This window comes from Dendrobates tinctorius, unplaced genomic scaffold, assembly GCF_039654945.1.
Source record: "Dendrobates tinctorius isolate UK_male_01 unplaced genomic scaffold, ASM3965494v1 ptg000165l, whole genome shotgun sequence".
In the NCBI taxonomy this organism is placed as follows: domain Eukaryota; kingdom Metazoa; phylum Chordata; class Amphibia; order Anura; family Dendrobatidae; genus Dendrobates; species Dendrobates tinctorius.
This window is the reverse complement of record NW_027361832.1, coordinates 7121829-7148803: the sequence shown is the minus strand read 5'-3', so window position 1 is coordinate 7148803 and position 26975 is coordinate 7121829. Positions and strand designations below refer to the sequence as shown.

General features: G+C 41.7%; 1 protein-coding gene across 1 annotated transcript in view; it reads left to right on the top strand.

The window, feature by feature from the left end:
- Positions 1-26975, top strand: part of SPAG1 (sperm associated antigen 1) — a 130410-nt gene that overhangs the window by 37153 nt on the left and 66282 nt on the right. Inside the window, exons 6-10 of the mRNA XM_073550449.1 lie at positions 12895-13010; positions 14239-14344; positions 16589-16719; positions 17722-17828; positions 19734-19866. Coding sequence (XP_073406550.1) covers positions 12895-13010; positions 14239-14344; positions 16589-16719; positions 17722-17828; positions 19734-19866 — 593 coding nt within the window. The remainder of the gene's footprint in view (positions 1-12894; positions 13011-14238; positions 14345-16588; positions 16720-17721; positions 17829-19733; positions 19867-26975) is intronic.

Below are 26975 nucleotides of genomic sequence, written 5' to 3'. Positions count from 1 at the left end.
AAAATTTGAAAATTGCAAAATTTTCAAAATTTTCACCAAATTTCCATTTTTTTCACAAATAAACGCAAAAATTATTGACCTAAATTTACCACTAACATGAAACCCAATATGTCACGAAAAAACAATCTCGGAATCGCTAGGATGCGTTGAAGCGTTCCTGAGTTATTACCTCATAAAGGGACATTGGTCAGAATTGCAAAAAATGGCCAGGTCGTTAAGGTCAAAATAGGCTGGGTCATGAAGGGGTTAAGGTCATGGAGTGGCCTAGCCAGTCTCCAGACCTTAATCCAATAGAAAACTTATGGAGGGAGTTGAAGCTCCGAGATGCCAAGCGACAGCCTCAAAATCTTAATGATTTAGAGATGATCTGCAAAGAGGAGTGGACTAAAATTCCTCCTGACATGTGCGCAAACCTCATCATCAACTACAAAAAACGTCTGATTGATGTGCTTGCCAACAAGGGTTTTGCCACCAAGTAATAAGTGTTGTGTGCCAGAGGGATCAAATACTTATTTCTCAATGCAAAATGCAAATAAATTTTTATAATTTATACAATGTGATTTTCTGGATTTTATTTTGATATTCTGTCTCTCAAAGTTAAAATTAACCTACTCTTAAAATTATAGACTGTTCATGTCTTTGTCAGTGGGCAAACTTACAAAATCTGCAAGGGATCAAATGCTTATTTCCCCCACTGTATGTATGGCTTGAGAAAGGTCCACACTCTTCAGGACCGAAACGTCGCTGTATGGGCAAATAGCCAGATGGGCTAATAAATAGCACTTTAACTGGAGTCTCCTTGGTGTGCTGCTTTTATTCTTGAAGGACTATGTATATATACTGTATATACAGTGCCTTGCGAAAGTATTCGGCCCCCTGGAACTTTTCAACCTTTTCCCACATATCATACTTCAAACATAAAGATACCAAATGTCAATTTTTGGTGACGAATCAACAACAAGTGAGACAAAATTGTGAAGTTGAACGAAATTTATTGGTTATTTTAAATTTTTGTGGAAATTCAACAAATGAAAAGTGGGGCGTGCAATATTATTCGGCCCCTTTACTTTCAGTGCAGCAAACTCACTCCAGAAGTTCATTGTGGATCTCTGAATGATCCAATGTTGTCCTAAATGACTAATGATGATAAATATATTCCACCTGTGTGTAATCAAGTCTCTGTATAAATCCACCTGCTCTGTGATAGTCTCAGGGTTCTGTTTGAAGCAAAGAGAGCATCATGAAGACCAAGGAACATAACAGGCAGGTCCGAGATTCTGTTGTGGAGACGTTTAAAACCGGATTTGGATACAAAATGATTTCCAAAACTTTAAACATCCCAAGGAGCACTGTGCAAGCGATCATATTGAAATGGAAGGAGTATCATACTACTGCAAATGTACCAAGACTCGGCCGTCCCTCTAAACTTTCATCTCAAACAAGGAGAAGACTGATCAGAGATGCAGCCAAGAAGCCCATGATTACTGTGGATGAACTGCAGAGATCTACAGCTGAGGTGCGACAGTCTGTCCATAGGACAACAATCAGTCGTGCACTGCACAAATCTGGCCTTTATGGAAGAGTAGCAAGAAGAAAGCCATTTCTCAAAGATATCCATAAAAAGTGTCATTTAAAATTTGCAACAAGCCACCTGGGAGACACACCGAACATATGGAAGAAGGTGCTCTGGTCAGATGAAACCAAAATCGAACTTTTTGGCAACAGTGCCAAACGATATGTTTGGCGTAAAGGCAACACAGCTCATTACCCTGAACACACCATCCCCACTGTCAAACATGGTGGTGGCAGCATCATGGTTTGGGCCTGCTTTTCATCAGCAGGGACAGGGAAGAAGGTTAAAATTGATGGGAAGATGGATGGAGCCAAATACAGGACCATTCTTGAAGAAGACCTGTTGGAGTCTGCAAAAGACCTGAGACTGGGACGGAGATTTGTCTTCCAACAAGACAATGATCACAAACATAAAGCAAAATCTATAATGGAATGGTTCACAAATATACATATCCAGGTGTTAGAATGGACAAGCCAAAGTCCAGACCTGAATCCAATCGAGAATCTGGAAAGAGCTGAAAACTGCTGTTCACAAACGATCTCCATCAAACCTCACTGAGCTCGAGCTGTTTACCAAGGAAGAATGGGCAAGAATTTCAGTCTCTCAATGTACAAAACTGATAGAGACATACCCCAAGCGACTTGCAGCTGTAATCGCAGCAAAAGGTGGCTCAAAAAAGTATTAAGTTAAAGGAGCTGAATAATATTGCACGCCCCACTTTTCAGTTTTTGAATTTCCACAACAATTTAAAATAACCAACAAATTTCGCTCAACTTCACAATTGTGTCCCACTTGTTGTTGGTTGATTCTTCACCAAAAATTTACATTTGGTGTCTTTATGTTTGATGCATGATATGTGGGAAAACGTTGAAAAGTTCCAGGGAGCCGAATACTTTCGCAAGGCACTGTGTATGTATGTATATATATATATACAGTGCCTACAAGTAGTATTCAACCCCCTGCAGATTTAGCAGGTTTGATAAGATGCAAATAAGTTAGAGCCTTCAAACTTCACACAAGAGCAGGATTTATTAACAGATGCATAAATCTTACAAACCAAAAAGTTATGTTGCTCAGTTAAATTTTAATAAATTTTAAACATAAAAGTGTGGGTCAATTATTATTCAACCCCTAGGTTTAATATTTTGTGGAATAACCCTTGTTTGCAATTACAGCTAATAATCGTCTTTTATAAGACCTGATCAGGCCGGCACAGGTCTCTGGAGTTATCTTGGCCCACTCCTCCATGCAGATCTTCTCCAAGTTATCTAGGTTCTTTGGGTGTCTCATGTGGACTTTAATCTTGAGCTCCTTCCACAAGTTTTCAATTGGGTTAAGGTCAGGAGACTGACTAGGTCACTCCAACACCTTGATTTTTTCCCTCTTGAACCAGGCCTTGGTTTTCTTGGCTGTGTGCTTTGGGTCGTTGTCTTGTTGGAAGATGAAATGATGACCCATCTTAAGATCCTTGATGGAGGAGCGGAGGTTCTTGGCCAAAATCTCCAGGTAGGCCGTGCTATCCATCTTCCCATGGATGCGGACCAGATGGCCAGGCCCCTTGGCTGAGAAACAGCCCCACAGCATGATGCTGCCACCACCATGCTTGACTGTAGGGATGGTATTCTTGGGGTCGTATGCAGTGCCATCCAGTCTCCAAACGTCACGTGTGTGGTTGGCACCAAAGATCTCGATCTTGGTCTCATCAGACCAGAGAACCTTGAACCAGTCTGTCTCAGAGTCCTCCAAGTGATCATGAGCAAACTGTAGACAAGCCTTGACATGACGCTTTGAAAGTAAAGGTACCTTACGGGCTCGTCTGGAACGGAGACCATTGTGGTGGAGTACGTTACTTATGGTATTGACTGAAACCAATGTCCCCACTGCCATGAGATCTTCCCGGAGCTCCTTCCTTGTTGTCCTTGGGTTAGCCTTGACTCTTCGGACAAGCCTGGCCTCGGCACGGGAGGAAACTTTCAAAGGCTGTCCAGGCCGTGGAAGGCTAACAGTAGTTCAATAAGCCTTCCACTTCCGGATGATGCTCCCAACAGTGAAGACAGGTAGGCCCAACTCCTTGGAAAGGGTTTTGTACCCCTTGCCAGCCTTGTGACCCTCCACGATCTTGTCTCTGATGGCCTTGGAATGCTCCTTTGTCTTTCCCATGTTGACCATGTATGAGTGCTGTTCACAAGTTTGGGGAGGGTCTTAAATAGTCAGAAAAGGCTGGAAAAAGAGATAATTAATCCAAACATGTGAAGCGCATTGTTCTTTGTGCCTGAAATACTTCTTAATACTTTAGGGGAACCAAACAGAATTCTGGTGGTTTGAGGGGTTGAATAATAAATGACCCTCTGAATAAACTTTTCACAATTTAAAAAAAAATTAAACAAAGAAATAACATTCTTTTTTGCTGCAGTGCATTTCACACTTCCAGGCTGATCTACAGTCCAAATGTCACAATGCCAAGTTAATTCCGAATGTGTAAACCTGCTAAATCTGCAGGGGGTTGAATACTACTTGTAGGCACTGTATATATATATATATATATATATATATGTATATTATATATATATATATCCTCCATCCTTGGTGTGTGTGTGTATATATATATATATATATATATATATATACATATATATATATATATATATACAGTTGTGGCCAAAAGTATTGACACCCCTGCAATTCTGTCAGATAATACTCAGTTTCTACCTGAAAATGATTGCAAACACAAATTCTTTGGTATTATTATCTTCATTTAATTTGTCTTAAATGAAAAAACACAAAAAGAATTGTCCTAAAGGCAAATTGGATATAATTCCACACCAAACATAAAAAAGAGGGTGGACAAAAGTATTGGCACTGTTCGAAAAATCATGTGATGCTTCTCTAATTTATGTAATTAACAGCACCTGTAACTTACCTGTGGCACCTAACAGGTGTTGGCAATAACTAAATCACACTTGCAGCCAGTTGACATGGATTAAAGTTGACTCAACCTCTGTCCTGTGTCCTTGTGTGCACCACATTGAGCATGGAGAAAAGAAAGAAGACCAAAGAACTGTCTGAGGACTTGAGAAACCAAATTGTGAGGAAGCATGAGCAATCTCAAGGCTACAAGTCCATCTCCAAAGACCTGAATGTTCCTGTGTCTACTGTGTGCAGTGTCATCAAGAAGTTTAAAGCCCATGGCACTGTGGCTGACCTCCCTAGATGTGGACGGAAAAGAAAAATTGACAAGAGATTTCAGCGCAAGATTGTGCGGATGTTGGATAAAGAACCTCGACTAACATCCAGACAAGTTCAAGCTGCCCTGCAGTCCGAGGGTACAACAGTGTCAACCCATACTATCCGTCGGCATCTGAATGAAAAGGGACTGTATGGTAGGAGACCCAGGAAGACCCCACTTCTTACCCCGAGACATGAAAAAGCCAGGCTGGAGTTTGCCAAAACTTACCTGAAAAAGCCTAAAACGTTTTGGAAGAATGTTCTCTGGTCAGATGAGACAAAAGTAGAGCTTTTTGGGCAAAGGCATCAACATAGAGTTTACAGGAGAAAAAAAGAGGCATTCAAAGAAAAGAACACGGTCCCTACAGTCTAACATGGCGGAGGTTCCCTGATGTTTTGGGGTTGCTTTGCTGCCTCTGGCACTGGACTGCTTGACCGTGTGCATGGCATTATGAAGTCTGAAGACTACCAACAAATTTTGCAGCATAATGTAGGGCCCAGTGTGAGAAAGCTGCGTCTCCCTCAGAGGTCATGGGTCTTCCAGCAGGACAATGACCCAAAACACACTTCAAAAAGCACTAAAAAATGGTTTGAGAGAAAGCACTGGAGACTTCTAAGGTGGCCAGCAATGAGTCCAGACCTGAATCCCATAGAACACCTGTGGAGAGATCTAAAAATGGCAGTTTGGAGAAGGCATCCTTCAAATATCAGGGACCTGGAGCAGTTTGCCAAAGAAGAATGGTCTAAAATTCCAGCAGAGCATTGTAAGAAACTCATTGATGGTTACCGGAAGCGGTTGGTCGCAGTTATATTGGCTAAAGGTTGTGCAACCAAGTATTAGGCTGAGGGTGCCAATACTTTTTTGTGGCCCATTTTTGGAGTTTTGTGTGAAGTGATCAATGTTTTGCTTTTTGGTTCATTCTCTTTTGTGTTTTTTCATTTAAGACAAATTAAATGAAGTTAATACCACCAAAGAATGTGTTTGCAATCATTTTCAGGAAGAAACTGAGTATTATCTGACAGAATTGCAGGGGTGTCAATACTTTTGGCCACAACTGTATATATATATATATATATATATATATATATATATATATATATATGTCCGTCATCCTGGCCCCATCCTGGTTTATATCCCCCATCCTGGTATATATCCTTTATCCTGGGCCCCATCTAGGTATATATGTCCCCCATTCTGCCGCTGTTTTTAATGTATAGAAAACATTAAACCATTATGCTCACCAGGGGGTTACATAGAAGTTGTGAACCACCCCCCATAGCAGAAGTACCGTATAATGCACTCCCCATAGTCCACCATATAGTATAATGCATCCCCATAGTTCACCATACAGTATAATGAACAACCCATACACCTTAATTAATTATAATGCACCCCTCATAGTCCTCCATACAGTATAATGCACCTTCATATATAATGCACTGCACAGCCCATAGTTATCCATGTAGTATAATGTACGGCCCATAGTCATCCATGTAATAGCATGACCACTGAGTACTCACTGATTTAAATAAATAAACAAACCCATGCCTCTGATCTTGCGCTGCACGGAGTCCTGTTCTGAGGCAGGCAGGTGATTTCAGTGTGCAAGCGACGGGATCTCTTGACGTCACTACTATGCGCCCTTGGTCATGTGCACGCCTGCGTCAGCTGCTGCCCACTGAATGGTCAGTAGACAATTAGGGAATGGAAAGGGGAAAGATGTGAATAAAAATGAACTTTTATTGAATCATTAATATTATTATTTGTAGATTAAAATATTCATATATCTAGTAGAAATGTATATAACATCACAGCTGTAGAGATTGAAAACACCACTGTGATCCACTAAAAAAACATGGATGACTCAGTAAAAGTTAATTTTTATTCACATCTTTCCCCTTTCCCTTCCCTAATATTTGACTATCCTTTTGGTGGTGTGCACCTATGTGAATAACTTCCAATGAGATAAACCAACCTCAGTATATGGCACTGATTGGCCAGCAGCGTGTATTGCCATGCACGGACTCAGCAGGTCTGTGCACCACAATACACTTCAGCTGAATGTGCGTCTGATGAGGGGCATCCACCTGAAGTAATTGCTGGGGTCAGCGGGTCTCTCCCACGCCAGTCGCAGTCGCAGGTCCCAAGCAAGCTTTTTAAGCAATGGGTAATGTGTACCATAACTCTGTGGGAAATAAAGTCTCCTGCAAAACAAGAAAGACCTTCATAAAGCAACATTGATGCGGAAATTTTAAAAAATGACGCTTTGAAAGTGACCATGGAAGAACAGTTTTCTATGAAAAATGTAATTATTATGCAAAAATAGTAATATATTAAAAAGCTATGTTTAGCTGCCAAAATGTTATGACCTGAAAGAAGAAAGCTAACGGAATAAAACAATGATTGAGTTGTTTCTTTTCTATGCACAGATGTAGACAAATATCTTAGCTATTTATGAGGTTCCAATTGCATTGAGTTAAGGTCATGTGAATTGGCCGTAAGCATGACAGGCACATGAGTGGCCCAAAAAATGCATGACAAGTGGGCCATGGAATCATGGCATCTGGGAATGATCCGGCTGTGTTAGCTCTCACTTCCTGGGATATGACAGCGTGTTGTTAATTTAATGACTGAGCCAAATTTTACAATTCTCACCAGTGTCAGTTTATAAGGTTATAACTCTGGAACGCTTCAACGGATCCCGCTGATTCTGAGATTTTTCGTGACATATTGCACTTCATGATAGTGGTAAAATTTCTTTGATATGACTTTAAGTTTATTTGAGGAAAAATGGAAATTTGGTGAAAATTTTGAAAATTTCACAATTTTCAAACTTTTCATTCATATGCCCTTAAAGCAGAGAGATCTGTAACACAAAATAGTTAATAAATAACATTTCCTACATGTCTAATTTACATCAGTACAATTTTGTAAACATATATTTTTTTTTTTTGGTTAGGAAGTTATAAGGGTTAAAAGTTGACCAGCGATTTCTCATTTTTACAACACCATTTTTTTTAGGGACCACCTCAAACTTGAAGTGACTTTGAGGGGCCTATATGACAGAAAATACCCAAAAATACCTAAAAACTGCACCCCTCAAGGTGCTCAAAACCACATTCAAGAAGTTTATTAACCCTTTAGGTACTTCAAAGGAACTGAAGCAACGTGGAAGGAAAAAATGAACATTTACACTTTTTCACAAAAAATTTACTTTAGACCCAATCGTTTTTATTTTCACAAGGGTAACAGTACAAAATGCAACCCAAAATTTGTTGTGCAATTTCCCCTGAATGTGCCGATACCTTTTTTGTGGGGGAACTTTACTGTTTGGGTGCACGGCAGAGCTTGTAAGGGAAGGAGCGCCAGTTGACTTTTTAAATGTAAAATTTGCTGGAATAATTAGCAGACACCATGTTGCATTTGGAGAGCCCCTGATGTGTCTAAAGAGTGGAAACCCCCCACAAGTGACCCCATTTTGGAAACCACACCCCTCAAGAATTTTACCCAGGGGTATAATGAGCATTATGGACCCACAGGTACGACAGAGAATTTGATAACATTAGGTCGTCATATTGAATATGTCGTCATTAGTGTAAGCACAAGTGCTCGCTACTCTTAGTTTGCATCAGGTGCTCGCATGTTTCGCAGCTGTTAGACACCCAAAGAAAAACATGCGCGGATCCACAATACTCCGTGCATACCCGATGCAAACTCGAGTAGCGAACACTTGCGCCCAACACTAAGGTTGTACACATTAAGATACTAGTGCAAATAATCCTTGCCCATTTCCTCCTGCCGGTCTCAACCTCATCTCCCTCAACACACCTTGCGCACGCATAGAGCGAAAACCGAGCAGAAGATCTCATCCAGATATGGACTATTGATGGATCAATCTTCAGGACAGGCAACTGGATATTCTTCTCGCATCCAGCTGTGTTGCACTAGTTCTAGGCCCATCTTTGCGGCACTCATCCCCTGTCTTTTTCTGGTTTTTCGTCTTCTTTTCTTTCATTTTCAGCCTTCTTTCTTCCCCCTGGATTCCCTTTGACTTTGCCACCCCCGTATGGGCCTCCTCCCACCCGCGACCTCTTGATGCCTTGGCTGGGATTGGGGCCTAGTTAGACAATAAGACGCTTGAACGGGCGATCCTCTGGCTCATCAGCGTTCGCGACCACTCCTTCCTGGAAACTGCAGCATCCCTACATTTCCCCTCCTTTTCTTATTCTATTATTATGTCTGTTGGGGGACACAGGAACCCCACCCTGTTACGACTTGAGATGCCTTCCAACATCCCCACCTCCGGAGTTCCCTATGACAAGAACATGTCCCCTCCACCTCTGGCCATTAAACTCTCTCAGTCTGTTGCAGATTTAGCTAAGATATCACAGACCTGGTCACTATCATGGAGAAAATGCACATGTCTACTACCACATCGTAGTACTACGACCACTGCCCAGAGGGGGTTAGACACACCACCCACCTTACACCAGCATGGCAGAGCACTTCAACGGTCTAGGCCTAGAGTGGGTTCTTCATCCTGATCTTCTTCTCTCTCCATGAGTCTGAGATGGCTCTCACCATCACACTTTTGTTCCCCAGGGTTGGGTTGCCTCCCTCAAGTATTGAATCACAACTCTGATTTAGATTTGGATCTGGATTCTGATCAGCCTATACAGCTGAGAGACATGGTTAACAATCTTGTCTGCGCTGTAAACCAAGCCATGTACATGAAGGTAGCAGATCCCTCACACCCTTCATACTCCATGTCATTCAAGAGGGTCAGATGTGCCGCCAAATGCTTTTCTTATCGCTCTAAGTTCAATGATTTACTGGACAATGAGCGGGCACAAACCAAAAAGCATTTTTATAGACAAAAACTTATGAACATTTTGTTTCTTTTTCCTGCTGATCTCATTACCACCTGGTTATCCTCTCTCTTGGTGGATCCTCTGGTGTCCAGACTAGACTGTCATGGTCCACGATTCTACCACTCTCTGATTCAACGTCTCTAAAGGACCTTGAGGATCCAAAAGTGGAATCCATCGTCAAGTCTGCACATCAAACTGCAGGATCAGCCCTCTGTCCAGCCCCTGCGGTTCCTGAGTTGCCAAGGCTCTTACAGCCTGTGCCCTACACCTCTGTCAAGGCATATTTGGGTCTCCATCTTCTGAGCTGGCAGGCGTTGCAGATCAGATTGACCTTGTGGGTAAGTATCTTTGTTCTGCCACTCTTGAAACAGCCAGCTGTTCTGCCCAAGCTTCAAGCAATATTGTAGCTATCTGACTTTTCCCCTGGTTTAAGGTGTGTAACACGGACCATGCATCCAAATAGCTCTTACTGAACCTTCCCTTATGTGGATCTTGTCTTTTCAAAGAGAAGCTGGTCTAGATCATTCAAATGCTAGAGGTGTAAAGAGCATATGAATCATATAGGGTGTCCAAAGTAATGTACCATACATAAATAAATATCAAAAAATGGCCTCTATAGTAGTCCATGTTAGTAAGGGGAACTGAGGGGCCATATAATTTAACACTTCAACAGATAGTGTAAAAACATTATATTTTATTAAATCAGCTTATTAAAATGTGCAAAACATCAAATTTAAAACACAAAGAACCGGTGCCTCATGTATGAGGAACCACACAGCAAAGCAATTCAGATGGACATTCCCAAACAGCAGATGAATCTGTCTATTTCCACTACAAGGCAAAACAAACCTACCTAAGAATACCTGTATATGTGCAAATAGACTATAGAAAATGCATGTGATTATTTACCTATAAATATAAGGAATGTTGTGTGTCTAGAGCTGTGTCCAGTGTCCAGCTGTGCTGCCCTCAGTCCCAACACACATTTTGTGAATACTTCCTCAGGTGTAAAGAGCACCCTACTCTCACAGATGAGTCCTTCTTATTCTTCATCTAACTGAAAGCCTCCTCATTTACGCTCCTTTCTTCAGTTCCCGTCTATCTACTAAGAGAGCCCTCCCATCCCTGAAGATAAGAGGAGGCTATCATTCAAGGCGACTCATTCAAGGCGACTCATGGCGTCCACATAATCAGCCTGTCAGTTCTCATGGACCAGAAGCAACAACTTCTCTGTAAGATGGGACACCTCAATCCAGCATAACCACCCTTAGGATGGGTGACCGTCCCCTCCTATTTCAGGAATTGGGACTCACTATAGTCATAGAGACCATCTTTTTCTGCTGCCATCTAATCCCTGTGCCGCCTTTCTTATCTTCTTTTCCACTTCTGCATTAAGTGTGCTAAACCAGATTGTGGCGTATATCGAGGTGATCCCATTTACTCAGTTCCGTGCTAGGCCTCTGCCTCTGGCCATTTTGTCCCATTGAGACAAATCTGTTGTCTCATTGAATCTCCCAATCCTTCTCCTCGAGTCAGACAATTTTTAATCTTGTGACGAAACTTTCTCTTATCCTTCTTGGTCCTTCTTTCTTATTCATTGGCAGATTGTGATGAAGGACAATAGTCTTCTCCGTTGAGAAGCAGTCTTCTGGAAGTGTACAGTGCAATGTTGGTGGAAGAGTCTCGCAGCCCTTCTTCCCATCAGCATCCTGGAACTCAGAATAATTTGCCTTGCACTCTTACATTAGCAGGACCAATGGTCTCCCATCCGAAAAATACACCTTTGTGGCTTACACCCACCATCAACGAGGGACTTGAAGTCGTCAATGGTATAGGAAGGTCTCACAAATTCTCAACTGGGCGGAACATAGAATCATGATCATGCTATGCCGAAGTAGTAAACCTCCTCCCAGACGTTCTGTGGAGAGACTCCTGAATCAATCAGACATTCTCTCCCAAGGTACTCTATTTCACCTGACTTCTAGGTTTCTCAGTTTAACGGCATGGCTTTTGAAGCCGCAGTTCTAAAATCCTCAGGATTTTCTTATCAGGTTGTTCAGACCATCAGACCATCCTTTTTCTCGGGTGCTTCATTGGGAGACAGAGGAAATCATGAGAAGTCACAAAGCAGTCCCTATGGCGGGAAATATGTGTAAATGTGTAAGGCAAATCCCTCAAGTAGTAACCTGAGTGACATTCGCTTGCAGCACCTGTCTTCTCAGACAAGCATCCACCAAAGGTGAGGAAGGCGTGAACCTTGTGAAATTTTGAGCTGTAAATGGAGGACCACGTAGAAGCCTTATAAAGCAGCAAGGCCGATTCTATTGAGCTTGTAAGTGCTGTAACGATGCAGGACAGTGCATTGTTACCTTCTAATTTCAGCCAGCCTCATTTCTTCAGCGTAGTTCTTACAAACTAGACTGCAGTGGTGGTCGGTCTCCTAGGCAACGAGCTGTAAACAACGGAAAAATATTAATATCTCAATAACTGCTACAAATTTTAAATAACAGTAAATTGCAAAAGTTCTTTTTTTTTCCAAGCACACTCTGTCAATACACATCTATGCAGATAGGAATTACCCTTTAAGAGTATACTGACGCTTTGGAGTTTACATGTTGATGGGCTGATGCAACGCATGCCATTCGGCTACTCGAGCCTGTGGTCTTCACCAATGTAAGGAGTATGGCACTTTTGAAGTGAATCTACCTTTTATCAATCATATTTATTTTTTAAATACTGAACTCCTATCATCCCCTGCATAAATATAAAAGGCTACAGACAGCAATATTCAAGGGCAGACATTCACTTTGATCATTTCATCCTCTTAAGTGCCAGACTCGACATGCAGATCAAGAAACATGGTTAAAAGAAAGCTCTTGTGTAGATAAATGCTTTCTTTTTGTTTTATATTCTTATGTCATTTGGTCATTGACCACCAAAAAATGTCCATTTCAAATGCCTTTCCCCATGAGTCCTACTATGATTGATCCAGAATTGTCTTTGCTAATAACAAACTGTGAGTACAGAATCGAGCTGCAAACTTTCCTTGGTTCTTGGTTTTACATTTTTGACTCATTGAGAAACGTTAGGACGTCTTCCAGGGTCACAATCCCCCCACTGATTGCTAGAACATAGGGGGTGAGTAAAGTGTTTGTGCGCTCTGTACCCCTTTTGTCCGTAGGTTATGTAAGACTTTCTAAACTTTTTTATTTTTTTAAATTTAGATTTGATATTGAAAAAGAACTATCAGAAATTGACAAGAGGAAAGAGAACAAAGAACAATCAAAGACGGCGGTAAAGACGACAGCGACGAAAATAAAGAAGACTGTCAATACAATAGGTAAGAAGTGCAGAAGTGTTATAAAGGACCTGTATTTTTGCCTGACATATTGGCTATAAAAAACACTTGTATCCCCATGACATACCAATTCTGGAGCTTGTTTTCCTACAAATCTGTGTTTTGTCACTCCTCTGTTATTCCTCATAGCAATCAGCGAATAAATTGACATCTGTGCCTTACCATTCCCTTTGTCAGTACCTTTCCCTCCTTATTTAAAAACATTAGCATACATCCATTACTTAAAACCCATCTCTCGTCTAGCAGTGCGCTGCTAACTACAGACCTGTCTCTAATCTCCCCTTCATCTCTAAACTCCTGGAACACTTGGTTCACTGCCATGTAATCTGCTATCTCACAGATAACTCTCTTCTTGACCCTTTGGAACTCAGTTTCTGCGGTTTACACTCTACTGAATCTGGTCTCACTAAAGTCTCCAATGACCTACTAGCAACTAAATCTAATGGTCACTACTCCATGCTGATTCTCTTGAATCTCTGGACTTCGGTTCAGCAGGTAGGGATTGCAAGTGGGAAACAGGTAGCTGGGTTACTGGAAGCTGTAGACAGACAAGGGAAGTTCTGAAACCGCAGACAGGTAGTCTAGTTACTGGAAACCATAGGCAGACAGGAGAAGTTCTGGAGATCGCAGATAGGTAATTCAGGGACTGAAAACAATAGGCATCCAGGAGAAGTCCTTTAAACCGCAGACAGGTTGCAGACATACTTAGGAATTTGAAGTCGCAGGCAGACAGGAGACATACTGAAAACTGCAGGCAGACAGATGAGATACTGGAAAACAGATGCAGGCAGGTTGTGATACTGGAAACCATAGTCAGTCAGGAGACGTTCTGGACACTGTAGACATGTTTGAGAGGTACTGAAAGCTGAAGACAAATACCTCAGGGACTGGAAACCACAGACAGCCAGGAGACGTCCTGAAGACAGCAACTGTGCACAGACAAACTAAATGTCTAGGCCTAGGAAGTTCAAACGCATAGGAGCATGCCGGGCTAATTGTAAAGTCCGACATGGAGTGCTAGAAATTCTAGCGGACTGGGATGAAGGCGGTATAGCACGGATGAGAGACTTTTATGGGGGTGTGCAGGCCTGTCAGGAGAGATCATAGATCTTTTTTTTTTTTTTTTTGTCTTTCCGTTAAATAAATCATTTGCTCATTGAACACACTCGGCTCATTTGCTCATTGAACACACTCGGCTTTCATCTTCTAGGTATTGGACCGGAGCAAAAGAGGTTCCTTGGAGAACGTGAGAAGGAAAAGGGGAATGAAGCCTTCAGATCTGGGGACTATGACGAGGCCATATCTTATTATAGTAGGTAAGTCAATTATTGATATACAGTGGGGAAAAAAAGTATTTAGTCAGTCAGCAATAGTGCAAGTTCCACCACTTAAAAAGATGAGAGGCGTCTGTAATTTACATCATAGGTAGACCTCAACTATGGGAGACAAACTGAGAAAAAAAAATCCAGAAAATCACATTGTCTGTTTTTTTTTTCATTTTATTTGCATATTATGGTGGAAAATAAGTATTTGGTCAGAAACAAAATTTCATCTCAATACTTTGTGATATATCCTTTGTTGGCAATGACAGAGGTCAAACGTTTTCTGTAAGTCTTCACAAGGTTGCCACACACTGTTGTTGGTATGTTGGCCCATTCCTCCATGCAGATCTCCTCTAGAGCAGTGATGTTTTTGGCTTTTCGCTTGGCAACACGGACTTTCAACTCCCTCCAAAGGTTTTCTATAGGGTTGAGATCTGGAGACTGGCTAGGCCACTCCAGGACCTTGAAATGCTTCTTACGAAGCCACTCCTTCGTTGCCCTGGCGGTGTGCTTTGGATCATTGTCATGTTGAAAGACCCAGCCACGTTTCATATTCAATGCCCTTGCTGATGGAAGGAGGTTTGCACTCAAAATCTCACGATACATGGCCCCATTCATTCTTTCATGTACCCGGATCAGTCGTCCTGGCCCCTTTGCAGAGAAACAGCCCCAAAGCATGATGTTTCCACCACCATGCTTTACAGTAGGTATGGTGTTTGATGGATGCAACTCAGTATTCTTTTTCCTCCAAACACGACAAGTTGTGTTTCTACCAAACAGTTCCAGTTTGCTTTCATCAGACCATAGGACATTCTCCCAAAACTCCTCTGGATCATCCAAATGCTCTCTAGCAAACTTCAGACGGGCCCGGACATGTACAGGCTTAAGCAGTGGGACACGTCTGGCACTGCAGGATCTGAGTCCATGGTGGCGTAGTGTGTTACTTATGGTAGGCCTTGTTACATTGGTCCCAGCTCTCTGCAGTTCATTCACTAGGTCCCCCCGCGTGGTTCTGGGATTTTTGCTCACCGTTCTTGTGATCATTCTGACCCCACGGGGTGGGATTTTGTGTGGAGCACCAGATCGAGGGAGATTATCAGTGGTCTTGTATATCTTCCATTTTCTAATTATTGCTCCCACAGTTGATTTCTTCACTCCAAGCTGGTTGGCTATTGCAGATTCAGTCTTCCCAGCCTGGTGCAGGGCTACAATTTTGTTTCTGGTGTCCTTTGACAGCTCTTTGGTCTTCACCATAGTGGAGTTTGGAGTCAGACTGTTTGCGGGTGTGCACAGGTGTCTTTTTATACTGATAACAAGTTTAAACAGGTGCCATTACTACAGGTAATGAGTGGAGGAAAGAGGAGACTCTTAAAGAAGAAGTTACAGGTCTGTGAGAGCCAGAAATCTTGATTGCTTGTTTCTGACCAAATACTTATTTTCCACCATAATATGCAAATAAAATGAAAAAAAACCAGACAATGTTATTTTCTGGATTTTTTTTTCTCAGTTTGTCTCCCATAGTTGAGATCTACCTATGATGTAAATTACAGACGCCTCTCATCTTTTTAAGTGGTGGAACTTGCACTATTGCTGACTGACTAAATACTTTTTTTCCCCACTGTATATGTATTTTTTAAAAGTAAATTTGCATACGGCAAAAAATGCATGTTGGTTGACTACCTACCATAGTCAGTACAGAGACGTGAGCCAAAAGCTAGCCACGTCTGAAGACTATCTATTTATGTTACACTGTACACATGGGTTGCTCTTGCAGTTTCTGCAGTCAGGCCTCATTCAGGCGTCCGTGTCTCAATTACATGTTATATCTGTGTTGTTCGCTCATAGAACATGTATACCCATTAAAGTCTATGGGGGCTGTCCACATAAAACTCACCCATTCAAATCTGTGGATCTGTAAAGAACTCAGATCACACTAGGATGGCTTCCTGGTTGCAGCCGTTCCATTTTTTACTATTTGCTAAAACAAAGTTGAGAAGCCTCCAGCAAAATGGCAAAATACTCATTGGACAGACTGACACACTGACCAAACAATGATGGAAATTATTCAATTTCTTACATGTGCAAAAAAAAAGGAAGAAAAAAAAAGAGATGACTAAATGAGGCCTTATATAGCCATATTGGGGGATTCCTTTAGGGTTTCCATTGAGATAAGCTTCTAGTTTGTCACATGATGTTATTAATCTTATTATCAATTTTTTTCTTTGTTTTTTGCTCCAGGAGTTTATCCATATTGCCCTCATCAGCTGCCTATAACAACAGAGCCCAGGCTTGGATTATGCTGAAGAAATGGCAGAATGCTGTAAATGACTGTGAGCAAGCGTTGGACGTGGAGCCTGACAATGTAAAGGGTAAGATGGACATAGAGATATGTAAGACAGATGCAGATGATTTTGCAATTACACATTGCCCCTTCAAGGGGTTTTCCCATTTGCGAGATCCTACCCCAGTATGTGGTAGATATATTAATAATATTAGCAAATACGTCTAATTAGAAATTTAGTATAGTTCTTCTGATTCGCTATGTCGCTTACCCCATGTGCACGACATTACAGCAGCTTAGGTGTCCATAGTTACAACCACTCATCTAGTGACAGTTAGTTAGCTGTTAGTGGTTGTAACCATGGATACCTAAGTTACTACAATGCCCCATACATGGGGTAAGTGACATAGTGAATCAGAGAAACTATACAACATTTCTAATTGGAGGTATTTGGTATTATCATTATTACTACAACTACTTTATATTGGGATATGTTCTTGGAGATGGGAATACCCCTTTAAAGGGGTCAGTATGTAGGATTTTCTACTTCTGAAAAAAACGAATCTTCTGTAAAACATACAAAGAACTCAGGTTATTTCCTGCTGGTTTGTTTCATTGTTGTGCTATGGATCTACTAATGGGAGGGCAATATTGGTTTACGCCAGGGGCCTGAATGTGGCCTCTTGGTGTATAATGCATGTCTGCCTATTACATCATGCCAGAGGTGTGACTAATGGTTTGTATACTGACAGGCAATAATGCTTTGAAATACTATGTATTCTAAGGCATGATATAAGAAGTCAAAGGAAAAAATGTAAACTAAGTTCAATAACTTTTATTAAAATAATTATCCCCCAAAAACAAACATTATTTTGTTAAAAGATTTTTATTGTTTTTTTTTAAATAGTACATGTAGAAGTATATAGTACTGTTACAATCTTACCAACCTGTGAAAATACATACTAAAATTTGTTATGAATGTTAAAAAAGCCCCCAACAGTGATCATATCCTTTAAGACAGGCAAATGTAAATCGTATATCTAATGTACATGCAATATTTTTTCATATAATGTTTATATATTTTTTGCAGCTCTTTTCCGACGTGCTGTGGCCAACAAAAACCTACGTAATTTCCAGGCTGCATCCAGTGATCTGAAGACTGTTTTGCTTTTTGAACCAGAGAATCCAGCAGCAAAGGTATGGAGTCCTAGATGCATACAAGTCATCAATTAGTGGTTAAACAATTCCCGTAACAGGGTTATGTGATCCAAAACTCCACGGTGAAGACAGCAGTAGTGGATACTAACTCAATAAGTGTATAGATATACATAAAATTGAGGAAAACTGCATATAACGTAAGATGAATGGATCGTGCATTGCACCTTCAGCTTTTCTTTTGCCGAACACCATTAGTACATATAGAATCTAGCATCTTGTAAATGGTTAATTAGTGACACTAGTGATGAGTGAAGGTGTTGTCTGAGCATGCTCGTGTCCTAATCGAGTATTTTTGGTGTGCTTGAAAAATATTCTCGAGTCCTCGCGGCTGCATGTTTCGTGGCTTTTCAACAGCTGCAACACATGTAGGGATTGCCTGTTTGTTAGACAATCCATGCATGTGTTGCAGCTGTCGAACAGCCACGAGACATGCAGCCGCGAGGACTCGAGAATATTTTTCGAGCACTCTGAAAACACTCGATTAGGACAAGAGCATGCTAGGATAACATCTTATCCGAGTACGCTCGCTCATCACTATTTATTACCTTTTTTATAGTGCTCACATTCTTTAGATTATTTTTGTTATAAGAGCTTTCACATTGCGTTCTTGACCACCTTCGGTGGTCCCATTGGGGCTTGCGTCTGAGCCCTCCACAAAACGGGATTCGGCGTGCAGTCTACTATGTCTGCCTCCGATAGGTGTATATGCCAGAAATGATGCCCAACAGAGCACATGGTGACTCCGTCTGCAACATTGTAATCAATGGCCCCTTTGAGGCATACGCCCAAATAACTTTTTGCGGGGAGATTCGGATGCAAGCCCTGGCGGTACCACTGAACATGGGCAAGAATTCATTGTGAAAAGGGCGTAACATGTATGATTCAAGTTCAAGATGCAGAAGTTGTTAGGAGCCTATCAGGTCTATCACGACTTCATACAGGACATCATTCTGTCTTCTCTAGGTACTACACAGGGACATCTAATAAGAGTTGCATCAGTTTAAAGCAATTTGTTGATGGTTCACAATTTGCACTGACAACAATAACTGTGATTCCATTCACAGCCATGCTCGTGTATGCATAGCAGTGCTCTACACTGAGCTAGTTGGACCCCATTTAATATACATTGATGATGGATACTATGGGTATAAATCCTCAGGAGCAGACAGCGGATAATTGTTTCGCCATGCAGCGCTTCCACATGAGTCCAATATAATCCACCGTGGAGGTGCTCAGCGGCCAGCAAACCTCTTACTTTATTAATAATTCAAATGGGAGGAGAGCAGAGGGCATTAGTGGCAATGTTCGTTTCGCATTAGGTTAGACTTCTTCTGGTGTGTAGAATTTAAATGCCTTCTTTGGGTTGTCATGGTAACTATTAGCAATTTATTTACTGGAGAATGCTGCATACTACTTAAATTAAGTTAATTTTAAAGTTGATTTTAATCAATACATCTTGGAATAATAATAATTTTCACAATTGGATGTGTTGAAAGAAATGTCCTGTGCTGAGATAATCTTATAAATGTGCCCCTGCTGTTCATGAACATGGTCTGATCATATCACAATTTATTTTTATTCCAAGATCTGTTGATTAAAATGAATTTTGTTCATGGGAAAATCCCGTTAAGTGGTTCGCTCACTTCCGGTATTGACAGGTGTGGCGCGCAGGTGATGTCTACTGATATCTGGTTCATCATTACTAGGTATCATTCCTCTGTCCTTTTCATGTCAGTTTTGCGCTTAATGTCAGATTCCATCGGGGTCATGGTGCCAGTGTATCAGAGAGGTCTCATTCGTGATCATTACTGTACTGTGGCATAAATGTGGCGCAGACGTTCTTTCTTCATAGCTTATTTAATTTCTCCAACTCTTGCCCTGTAGAAAGTTCTGTGTAAAGTGGATGAGCTTTTACAAAAAGAGAGAGAGGAGACCGCTAAGAAAGGAAGAAGAATTATTATTCAGGACATTGAGGGCTCAGATGAGGAACATCCAGACACATCCGGGGATGAGAAAGGTAATGTCAGTGATTCTCCAGCCAAGGTCACACGAGGTCACTCAGAAAGCTGCAGATGATTATTGGTGATTTATGTTCTGTTCTCAATATTCTTTACCAGTGCTCATGAAGTATGAAACGGCCGTTGTTCATCCCACCACAAAGAATATGCTCGCATCCAGGACAGTCCAGAAAAATATTGCAAATTTTTTGCACTGTCCGTAAAAAATATAAGACGTCTGTGATATTTTTAAAGCTGAAGAAACGTATTCAAATTATTTTGACTGTAATTATCATTACACCGTTTTCAGTAATGCAGCTGATGTCTTCATATCAGAATTATGGGCTGTAGACTAATATCACTTATAACCAGAAGAATAGATACCAAAAAAAGCTGCAAAGGGATCCTGTACCCATGTGGGAGGTTCCAGTGCGAAACAGAAGAAAAGGACACTCCAGTACTGAGCAAATACAATGAAAAAATGGAGCAAAACGTCCAACAATTGATGTATAAAAAGGTTTAAGTTTATGACATAAATATTATATAATATTTATGTCATAAATTTAAACCTTTTTATGCATCAATTGTTGGACGTTTTGCTCCATTTTTTTGCATTGTATTTGCTCAGTATGTATACACTGCTCAAAATAATAAAGGGAACACTTAAACAACAGAATATAACTCCAAGTGAATCAAACTTCTGTGAAATCAAACTGTCCACTTAGGAAGCAACACTGACTGACAATCAATTTCACATGCTGTTGTGCAAATGGAATAGACAACAGATGAAAATTATTGGCAATTATCAAGACACCCTCAATAAAGGAGTGGTTCTGCAGGTGGGGACCACAGACCACATCTCAGTACCAATGCTTTTTGGCTGATGTTTTGGTCACTTTTGAATGTTGGTTTTGCTTTCACACTCGTGGTAGCATGGGACGGACTCTACAACCCACACAAGTGGCTCAGGTAGTGCAACTCATCCAGGATGGCACATCAATGCGAGCTGTGGCAAGAAGGTTTGCTGTGTCTGTTAGCGTAGTGTCCAGAGGCTGAAGGCGCTACCAGGAGACAGGCCAGTACACCAGGAGACGTGGAGGGGGCCGTAGGAGGGCAACAACCCAGCAGCAGGACTGCTACCTCCGCCTTTGTGCAAGGAGGAACAGGAGGAGGACTGCCAGAGCCCTGCAAAATGACCTCCAGCAGGCCACAAATGTGCATGTCTCTGCACAAACGGTTAAAAAATCGACTCCATGAGGATGGTCTGAGGGCCCGACGTCCACATATGGGGGTTGTGTGAGTGAGAGAGAGAGAGAGAATGAGAATGAATATGAATTCGCCACAGCAAGGGTTAAAACTCAGGCATCGGGCATGCGCTGTTCAGAAAACTGGTCCGACGCTGGCAAAAAACGTTGCAGGGACCATCTTTTGCAGATGCCGGACGGCTATGTTTTGCCGTATCCGGCAAAAACCGGAGGCGACGGATACCCATCCGGCACGATGCGGCGACAATACAACTCTATGGGACAAAACCGGATCCGCTGCCGGATCCGGTTGTTACAAATTTCGCCGGATTGTGCCGGATTCAAAAAGCCGGATCCGGTTGTTACAAATTTCACCGGATCGTGCCGGATGTGTGAAAGAGGCCTAAGTCTATAAAATTCTAACAACATGTCTCCGAATTTCCAAGCAATAAATTTCATTTTTTTTTTTCTGAAAAGGAGAAATGTTCAAAATTAAACAAAAAAACCAGTGCTTTCAGACCTCACATAATGCAAAGAAAACAAGTTAATTATCATTTAGAAACAACAATACTAATGTTTTATCTCAGGAAGAGTTCAGAAATCAGTATTTTGTGGAATAACCATGATTTTTAATCACAGCTTTCATGCGTCTTGGCATGCTTGCCACCAGTCTTTCACACAGCTTCTGGTACAAAAATGTAAGCAGTTCTTTGTTTGATGGCTTGTGACTATCCATCTTTCTCTTGATTACATTCCAGAGGTTTTCAATGGGGTTCAGGTCTGGAGAATGGGCTGCCCATGGCAGGGTTTTGATGTGGTGGTCTCTTAATTTTTGCCAGAGCTGTATATCTTAAATTATGGTCTCCTTTCCATCGCAATTATTTTTATGTATTGGACATGTTTTTTTTTTCCTTCTATGGGGACGGGGCTAGAAACAGCCTTTTGGACTGGCAATGGCTATAGTTGTTGTTTTTTTTCATTTATATATTTCTTTCATTTATTCTACACATTATGCTCCTCATAAGGGGACATGCCTACCTCTGGCACAACAGATTTTATCTTGGTCTGCTAACACCCAGCAGCATCTGCTTCCTCCCAGTACACAGTGATCACATACTAGCTGGGGCTGGTGTAGAAAGCGCTGTCAGCATGTCACGATCCATTTTTGGATATGTGTCAGTTTGGATTGCTCTGATATAAACTTTTTTCCTTTCAGGCCATCGGGGGGGTTAATGTCAGCTTTTGCCCGCTGTGGCCGCTGGTGTTACTACATGTTTTGTGAGTCTGTTATTGCTGCTGGTGACCACTCCCTCTTTCCTATATAAGGTCACCTGGTACACCAGCTGACTGTTGGTAATAGCAGGTCCTTTGCAAACCAACATTTGAGAAGAGAGGAGCTTATCTGGAGCAGTGCTTTTTGCAGCCTATCTGAAGCAGTGGTGTTTCTGCTGAAATCTGAGTTCGGGTGCCTTACTCTGCTGCCTCGGAGCATTGGCAGCAGAGAAAGCTAAGTTGTTTTTTTCCCTGTCCGTTATTTTCCCTTGTGTTGTATTAGTGCAGCGGTTTGACCAGTGTCCGCACTTACCAATTCCCTACTGAGGGATAGGTGCAGGGTGAGTGAGGGCTGAGGTATCCTGGTCGGTGACGGTTTGAAAGAAGCCGTATAGGGACATCAGGCTAGTTCAGGGACACAGCCTCAGGAGAGTGCAGGAGGTGTCCCTTCCCCCGTTCCCTATAGCAGAGCCCACCGTTGTAATTGTGTCCCCGGTGTCCCCTTGTCTGTCTAGGGTGTTTTAGTAACCGACCGATCTTCGGGTCGCATCACACTTAAGGCCAAGTCACATCGTGACACAGCAATTCCTATACTTGTAAGCAAAAACAGGACTGTGTATCCAGTGATTAGATAGGCAGAGATGGAAATAAACCACCTCTGACTTCTGTATGGGGAGTTTGGCCCTCCCTGATAGCCTGCTCGCTTCTTCTGCTTACTCTACAATGACATTTTAAAATGTCATAACAGTTCTATGCGGGAGGACCAATTCAACTCTTTAAAATAATGAACATAGCCCCACTTGTTTGCCTCTTCTATTCTGCAACAATATGGCTCATGACATCAGAAAAATGGATAAAAATTATCCAAATAACACCACTTCACAGAAAAAATAATAAAAATACATCAATCTTTATTCAAAAAATGTTAACATACAAACATAGAAGCAACATGACTCATGGGTACAATGAGACATGTATGAGGTACAGAAAAAAAGAGGATCAAGTCCATACATTCAGTGGAAACAATCATGAATCAGGCTGCAAATAATGGATAGTCATAATAAAAATCCACAGGGCCAGAAATAAATGCCGGCAGTCAAAAAATGTAATTGAAACTCTGACCTACTGAAAAAGGTAAATTATAGATTACATCTTACCCATATTGATGTAAGCCACCTGTCTGCAGTACCAATGGACACCCCGACGCGCGTTTCGCAGATGTGCTTTCTCAAGGGGAGTGTCAATATGGCTCATGACCTATATATTATATACATCCCTATTCATTCTGCGCTTCGGAATCCAGGAGGTCTTATTAAGTCTGGCGCTATGTGAATGTGTATACAGAGATAGCTGTCAATCAGTAAGACCCGCCCACTGGACTCCTCATCATATTAGGGATTTCTTAAAGTCCAATGAAATACTGATGTTTTTATACCTATAAAATTATATACAGTATTTATCTTTTCAGTTCACTGTGCTCTACAACATGCTGCCCACAGATAAGATTTCATGTATAACGTGATAGGTCTGTTTAAAGTAGGCAAACAGCTGCCAACCAGGGGTGGTGGCGACGTTAGAGCTCATAAATATGGAGGACTACATGGCGCAACATTACTAGTCCTCTAGTGATAATCTCCTGCTGATAAATCATTACATTTTATCAAAACTACAGTAAGCAGCCCAGTAAGTTACACATCGCTGGAATCCGGATTTCTGTCTCTACATTATGCTGCTCTGAAATTAAGTGGCAAAACCTAGTGACAGATTCCCTATAAATAGATTTCTTAGACTTGATGAAGCTTGTGTGCTTACTTTAAAAAAATTCATCATGGCTGTATAATCCTGATAAAGTCAGTCCAGTTCTTAAAGGGAACCTGTCAGCTGTTTTGGCCGATATAAGATGCGGCCACAGCCTTTCAGGGCTTATCTACAGCATTCTATGATCTGATCCGACCTGCAAGATAAGAAAAATAAGTTTTATTATACTCACCTGGGGGGGGGGGCAGTACGGTGCGGGGCGGTACTGTGTGGTCCGGTCCGATTCACTTTAATTACACAACCATTCTGGCATAGATTTTCACAATAAGTACACCAGATTCATCAGGTACAAGCGATCTATTACATAATATATGTCATTTGCATTATGAAATCTGGTGACAGATCTTCTCTAAAGTCCTTGATTATTGACCAGAAAATATAGATCTTATATGAGAAGCTTTAACAAAGTACCTGGAATATTGGAAATGGAGAATAAATAACTTTGTGAGTTTTCTATGGCAGCGCAGAACACGGTGTTGTGTCCTGCACATGTAATTGCCACTTGCAGAGCAAGATTAGTGTCGAGTCTTCATAAGCTTCATCTGTCACGTGAGGCTTTAATGACATCTGTGTAACAAGTGACAGCACCGTGAGTGTGACCTCGGTAAGTCTCAGCGTACAGCTTAGCTTCATCTGTCTATATCTATCTGTCTATCTATCTGTCTGTCTGTCTATCTATCTACAGTTGTGCTCAAAAGTTTTCATACCCCGGCAGATTTTTTTGCTTTCTTGGCCTTTTTTCAGAGAATATGAATGATAACACCAAAACTTTTTCTCAACTAATGGTTAGTGGTTGGGTGAAGCCATTTAATGTCAAACTACTGTGTTTTCTCTTTTTCACCTCTGTGTCATGGAGGGTGACTCCTGGTGCTGAGGAGGAGTCCAGAGCCACCACCAGCTTGTTGATGTAAATGTTGGAAGAGCGTTGGACTGACGCTGCAGCCCTGTATCACTCCTCAGCTCTAATGGAAATATGCCATCCTCCTTCCATTTACCCTCATATTGAAGATGTTCTCAGTGCTGGAGCTTTGGATGACATCATATGTCCTACCTCCTATACCGCTCCCCAGCAGTTTTAGGAATAGCCCTGGCTACCGCACTGAGTAGAAGGGCTTCTTGAAGTCCACATAGCAGGCATAGATCCTCCCATGCTTTGTATTGCGGACGTGGTTTTTGATGAGGCTTGTGCAGCGTGTAGATGTGATCTGCGGTGCGATGGTTTGACATGAAGCCCTCTTCACTTTTGCTGAGGACTTCATGTTGGGTGAGGAAGGTGAGGATCCTCTTGTTCAGTACACAGTTGAAGAGTTTCACTATGTTGCTGCTGACACATATTCACCGTTAGTTTGCTGGGTCATACTTGTCCCCATTTTTGTGTATCGGGGTTATGAGTCCTTGGTTCCAGCTTTTGAGAAAGCAGCCAGCCTGCAGTACAATAGTAAATAGTTTTGCTATGTATAGCTGTATTTCAGCATTTATTATTATTATTATTATTATTATTATTATTTTTATTTATTTATAGCGCACCATTGATTTCATGGTGCTGTACGTGAGTAGGGTTACATACAAAATACAGATATCACTTACAGTAAACATACTAACAATTATACTCTGGTACAGAGCGAAGAGGACCCTGCCCTTATGGGCTTACATTCTACAGGATGATGGGGAAGGATATAGTAGGTCGGGGGTTGCAAGCAACTCTGTTGGTGTTGAGGTGGCAACGTGGTCATTGCAGGTTGTAAGCTGTCTTGAAGAGATGGGTTTTCAGGTTCCGTCTGAAGGATTAGAGTGTGGTGCATAATCGGACGTGTTGAGACACAGAATTCCAGAGGATGGGGGATATTCAGGAGAAGTCTTGGAGACGATTGGGTGAGGAAGGTATAAGTGTGGAGGAGAAAAGGAGGTCTTGTAGAGACCAGAGATCACGTGAGGGAAGATAACGGGAGATTATTTTGGAGATGTACAGAGGATACAGGTTATGGATGGCTTTGTAGTAAGTGTTAGTAGTTTGAACTGGATACGCTGGGGAATTGGGAGCCAATTAAGGGATTTGCAATGTGAAGAAGTGGAGGAGTAGCGGTGAGAGAGATTACCTTAGTCATTCAGCAGAGTTAAGGATGGACTGGAGAGGTGCGAGAGAGTCAGCAGGTAGGCCACAGAGGAGAATCTTACAGTAATCGAAGCAGGAGATGATGAGAGCATGCACAAGCACTTTGGTAGAGTGAGGGTTGAGGAAAGGCGTATTATGGAAATATTTTTGATCTGGAGGTGGTGAGAATCTGGATGTGCAGTTTGAAGGATAGGGCGGAGTCAAGGGTTACTCCGGATTTCCGGTACAGGGGAAAGTGTGATGTCATTTATTGTGATGAATAGATTAGGTAAGGTAGGTACGTGAGATGGACAAAAGATAATGAGTTCATATTTGTCCTCATTGAGCTTGAGGAAGCAAGAAGTGAAGAAGGAGGATATGGCTGGTAGATACTCTGGGATTTTGGACAGCAGAGAGGTGACGTCTGGGCCCGAGAGGTAGATCTGAGTGTCATCAGCGTAAAGATGGAACTGGAAGCCGCAGTACTTAATGAGTTGTCCCAGGCCATGGCTATAGATAGAAAAGAGTAGGGGTCCTAGGACAGAGCCTTGGGTGACTCCAACAGAGAGGGCAGGATGAGGAGGTAGTGTGGGAGTGGAAGTCGTTAAATGTTGGAAAGGCATTAGGAGATCCAGGATAGGGCAAGGCCTTTGATGCCAAAAAAAGAGCGGATGTGTAGTAGGAGGCAGTGGTCAACTGTGCT